A 5,071-nucleotide genomic window follows, 5' to 3' on the forward strand; every position below is an offset into this window, starting at 1 on the left:
GTACCAGTTAGACTGACTGATACTAAGTGCAGGCATATTTAGTACTAACCAGGTGGTACCCGGTGCGGAACTAGTACTAACCGGGGGTTCCGGCTTGGTACTAATGATAAGTTTTCTAGCAGTGAATGTTGAAAAGCCACATAATAACCCAACACACATTTGCTATCATTAATGTGCAAGAATACAAGCGGCAAAAATAAGTCAACAAATTTTACTCCAAAGTATGGGTTGCTACTTCCATGTGGGAGCATCATGGAAAGAATTATAAAATTTTGTAACTCTACAAAAATTATTTCAAAGACACCATTTCTACTACGGAAGGTGGTCACACGGGACCTGCCTACTATGCAATATGCAGGAGGCGAGAGCCCCGAGGTCACAAACTAAAAATCATGTGTGTTTCTTTAAATGGAACACATCTAAAAAAAATCATCGTCAGAGGAAAGGTTATCCTCCCATTATCATTAAAAATTGGTGTGTGATGGAATGCCAGTTTGCCACTGCCTATCATCCTAACTACCTCAGGAAATTAGTCTACTTTGATGGGCCCATTAATTAAGTATGCAGCCTCTAGGGTCTTAATTTAGGGGACGGAATCCTTAGACCTATTAAATTTATTTGCGATAAAGCATAATCCTATGGCTGGATTAAGCTCCAACTTACGGATGAACATTTGCAGCAGCTGTACGGCATTACTAGCATGCTAGCACTGTACCCTTTTTGCCTAAGTGCTCAAGTGGGCAATTATCAATATATATGCAATCAACATCACACTCGTGTACCACTTGTGGAGATTATTTTTTAAAAAAAGTATTCTATACTGTGTGCTTGAGATATATATATATATATATATACACACACACACAATTCACTCTATTCGGCTGGTTGTGGCCGGTGGCTGATGCTAATTTGCTGTGAAAGAAAAGTACTACTGGCTGGTGTTGATTTGATGTGAGAGATCAAAAGCATTACGGCTGGTTGCTAGCAGAACTGTTGTTATTATTTCTACATGTCAGACCATCACTCGTGAACCCCGCACAACATTTCCTCCCTCAGTTCTAATCAAGTAGCACGAAAAATCAAAATGAAAGACAAAAACGTCCCGAAATTGTGAAGAACCAAAAACGGCGAGTCCGGGAGCAAAACGTCGTCACGCGAATTCACGCAGCCAAAACTGCGAGGCCGCCAACTACTACTACTACTACTGATGTCGTGTTGTCAGCGGCAGCAGCCGCACGGGCACGCCGTGGCGCGGCCGGAGCGTGAGCACGGTCACCGGCGCGTGGCGGTACTCGTCGGAGATGCCGAACCGGAAGCCGGCGAGCAGCACGGCCAGCACGACCTTGGCCTCCACCATGGCGTACGCCTGGCCGACGCAGTTGCGGGGCCCCGCCGCGAAGGGCAGGAACCGCCCCGCCCACGGCCGCGGGCGCCCCGGCGCGAACCGGTCCGGCCTGAACTCGTGCGCGTCCGCGCCCCACGCGGCCTCGTCGTGGTGTATGGCGAGCACCGGGATCCACACGGAGGCGCCCTTGGGCACGCGCAGCTCGCCACCGCCGAGCGTGATGTCCTCGAACGCCATCCGCGGCAGCAGCGTCGCCGGCGGGTACAGCCGCAGCGTCTCGTTGATCACCATCTGCAGCTGCTCATAGTAATGAATGGGAGGAGCGTTACTGCTTGCTAATACCCAGCGGCCGGTGGCCGGCGTGGACGGGCGGCGGGATGCTCGCCGCCGGCCGGGAACGAGTGGCTTACCACGGTGAGCTTGGGGAGGTGGTCGGCGGTGGGCGGGGCGTCGCCGCAGACGCTGGCGATCTCGGCGCGCGCCTTGTCCTGCCACGACGGGTTCGTGGCGAGCAGCATGATGGCCCAGGTGAGGAGCAGCGCCGACGTCTCGTGGCCGGCGAAGAAGAACGTCTTGCACTCGTCGACGATGGTCTGGGTGTCGTACCCCAGCTCGCCGCCGCCGGACCTGGTCTTCTTCTTCTTCTCCATCTCGGCCAGCAGCATCCCGAGGAGGCCCGTGCCGCCGCACGCCGACGACGGCGCCCGGCCCTCGTCGGCGATCTCGCGGCTGCGCTGGATGGACTCCTTGAGCAGCTGCTCCAGCTCCCCGTTCAGCCGCTTTATTTCCCGCCTGTATTTGCTTGGAAAATACCTGAATTTTTTTGTAAAAAAAGTAGCATGGTTAGAAAAGACGAAAAAAAATTATGAAAAGAAAAGGAATGTCTCCACTGACAAATGGGGCCCATCCGACAGTTTCACTGCGCGGTGGATCCCACTTGTCAGTGAACACTGTTGCCGCCGCCGCAGCGGCGCTACTACTTTTGTGCAATGCTCTGCCTGTGTCTGGACGCGGAAGCAGAGAGCGAGGAAGAGGATCTTGTCATGGTGCTCACTGGCTGCCGGGGACCCAGAGGTAGCGGCTGGATCGCGCGGTGAGGCGCTGCAGCTCCTCGATGAGGTGGAAGACGCGCTTGCCGGTGTCGTAGCTGGTATCGAACTCGGTGCGCGCGATGATGTCGCCGGCGAGCCTCGCCATGTGCGCGCCCACCTCGACCTCGTTCCCGCCGCGCGCCACCGCCTCCCGCAGCGCGCGCGCCGCCTGCCGGGCGCACTCCGCCATGTGCCCGACCCAGCCCCGGAGCCGGTCCGCCATGAACGCCGGCGCCACCACGTGCCGCTGGTGCCACCAGGTGGCGCCGTTGGCCATGATCAGGCCGCGCCCGATGAAGTGCTTGGCGCCCTGCCGCTGCAGCCACGACTTGCCGGTGACCTGCGCGTGCCTCGACGACAGCAGCTCCCGCACCATGCCCGCGTCCGTCACGCACACCCTCGGCTCGCTCCCGTACCAGTACACGAACATCCTCCCTGCAACACGCCGACGCTAGCTCCGGTCAGCGATCTCCGCCCCGGCGCCGCCGCCCGGCAATGCAATTATGCAAACGTCGACCGGCGACGACATGTATACTCACCGTACATCTTCGACCAACGGACGTAATGGGGCAGGAGGCGGCCGACGATGTCGTGGCTGAGCGAGCCCATGTCACCGGCTGTGGCCCTGGCGACGAGGGCCGACACGTCGCGGAGGTTCCCGACGAGGAGGCGCGGCGGCGGGCCGTGGACGCCCTGGCCGGCAAGGATCCTCCGGATCCTCATCGGCGTGAGGTAGTAGCAGGTGACGGTGACCCATGCGGCCCTTGCCAGCAAGAACAAGAGTGGCAATGCGAGCACGAGGCCGGCGGCTACGCCCAATGCCATCTCGTCGCCTGCTTGTTTTGTTCCCAACTGCCAGTGCCAGTGGCAGCTTGCACTGGCATCCTGGTTGTATATATATAAGGGGATGTGGCACATCCCGAAGTTGTAACTAAACAACGTGAAAGCGATCGGGTGCTCTAGCCTAAGAGGGGGAGGGGGTGATTAGGCACTTTAAAACCTTAACCTATAGCTCTAACTAGTTTGCACAAAACTTAAACTGATTCAAGCAATCTAGATGTGCAACTACGGTTCACCTTAGTGTGAAAACCTCATCCCAAAAGAGTTTTGCAACCTATAGCCAATCTTCAAGCATTTGTTCATCTTCTTTACTTGCTTGTAGAGTTTGGGGTGCATTGGCTCTTTATCATCACTTGAGGAGCTTCCTGCATCCTCTTCTTCCTCATCACTTGAGCTACCTTTGATGGCCATCTTCTTCATCTTCTTGAGTTGCTTGCATACAAGTGCACTATGTGTTGGTGAAGAAGATGGCGCTTTTGTCTTGATGTCATTGCTTAGCTCATGGGCGATCACCTTGTTGAGGACTTGATTTGGTGCCATTGTGTCGAGCTCTTTCTCATATAGAATTGTGGTCACCAAATCATAGTCCGGCCTTCGGAGTGAGTGAAGGATCTTGCGAATGAGTTCCAAGTCTTCAATTTGCTTCACGCCTAAGGAATTAATCTCATTCACAAGAGTGTTCAAGCGTGAGTACATTGATTCGGCATTCTCATCATCAAGTTGTTTAAAACTATTTAGCTTATCAAGGAGAACATGATATCTTTCGTTGGCAACATCCTCCGTGCCCTCATGGTTCTCAATGATAGTCTTCCATAGCTTTTGAACATTTTCACAAGAATAAACACGATTGAACACATTATCACAAATAGAAGACAAGCATTTAGCGATGACATCATATTGCTTCTCTTGTTGACCATTATTTTTTACCCCTTCACTCACTACTCTCCAAACGTTTAGTCCGGTTGCTTGGAAATGGGCTTGCATTAAGACCTTCCATCATTGGAAGCCCGTTCCGTCGAACCGTGGAGCAGGTCTAAAATGATCCATCCTTTCCCCCTAAGAGCTAACTCACTAGGCGGTGAAGCCTACCGATCTAATGAGCCGGTAAACACAAATTTGCCAATGGAATTGGCTTTCTTTGTGAGAAAAATGAGTTCCGGCTCTGATACCAATTGAAAACGATCGGGTGCTCTAACCTAAGAGGGGGAGGGGGTGAATTAGGCACTTTAAAACCTTAACCTATAGCTCCAACTAGTTTGCACAAAACTTAAACTGATTCAAGCTATTTAGATGTGCAACTACGGTTCACCTTAGTGTGAAAACCTCATCCCAAAAGAGTTTTGCAATATATAGCCAATCCTAGCAAGATACTACACTAAGAAAGTAAAGGCACACAAGTTGCAATATGAAATGCGGAAACTTAATGAGAGGGATGAGAGGAAGCGAACTCTCGACACGAGAATTTATCCCGTGGTTCGGATTGCCACAAAGGCGCCCCTACGTCCACGTTGTTGAAGCACTCACGAAGAGTATCGCTTCCCGGCAATCAAGTCTCTTCCGTGAACACAATCACGGTCACCTTGATCCCGATCTTCACTAAGGGAGATTGCCCACGAAGGAGGGGTCTCCGTCCCCCGCACAATGTCGTCGACGCCACTCCACACCAAGCCGGAGGGTCGTTGACTTGCCGGCGAGCCACTAATGCTCCAAGGAGGCCGGTGCACCGAGATACAAGTTTGGTTCACTCTAGAATCACAGCACAAGGATCTAAACCTTGCTTGATCACTCACTCAAG

The 5,071-nt window shown here is 53.0% G+C and overlaps 1 protein-coding gene across 1 annotated transcript; it reads right to left on the minus strand.

The window, feature by feature from the left end:
* Positions 1-952: 952 nt before the first annotated feature.
* LOC120712403 (cytokinin hydroxylase-like) lies at positions 953-3,289 on the minus strand. Its single transcript, XM_039998177.1, has 4 exons — positions 2,976-3,289; positions 2,400-2,871; positions 1,756-2,158; positions 953-1,642 (listed from the first exon to the last, which is right to left on the minus strand). Exons 1-4 carry the CDS (start codon positions 3,259-3,261, stop codon positions 1,202-1,204), a joined length of 1,602 nt encoding a protein of 533 aa, XP_039854111.1. The 5' UTR covers positions 3,262-3,289; the 3' UTR covers positions 953-1,201.
* Positions 3,290-5,071: the final 1,782 nt, after the last annotated feature.

The sequence above is a fragment of the Panicum virgatum genome, chromosome 6K, assembly GCF_016808335.1.
Source record: "Panicum virgatum strain AP13 chromosome 6K, P.virgatum_v5, whole genome shotgun sequence".
Lineage (NCBI taxonomy): Eukaryota > Viridiplantae > Streptophyta > Magnoliopsida > Poales > Poaceae > Panicum > Panicum virgatum.

Coding starts and splice junctions, on each gene's coding strand:
- LOC120712403 (XM_039998177.1), bottom strand. CDS start 3,261: ATGGCATTGGGCGTAGCCGCCGGCCTCGTGCTCGCATTGCCACTCTTG. Junction 2,872..2,975: donor CCGTTGGTCGAAGATGTACG/GTGAGTATACAT, acceptor GGCGTGTTGCAG/GGAGGATGTTCGTGTACTGG. Junction 2,159..2,399: donor CTCTGGGTCCCCGGCAGCCA/GTGAGCACCATG, acceptor AAAAAAATTCAG/GTATTTTCCAAGCAAATACA.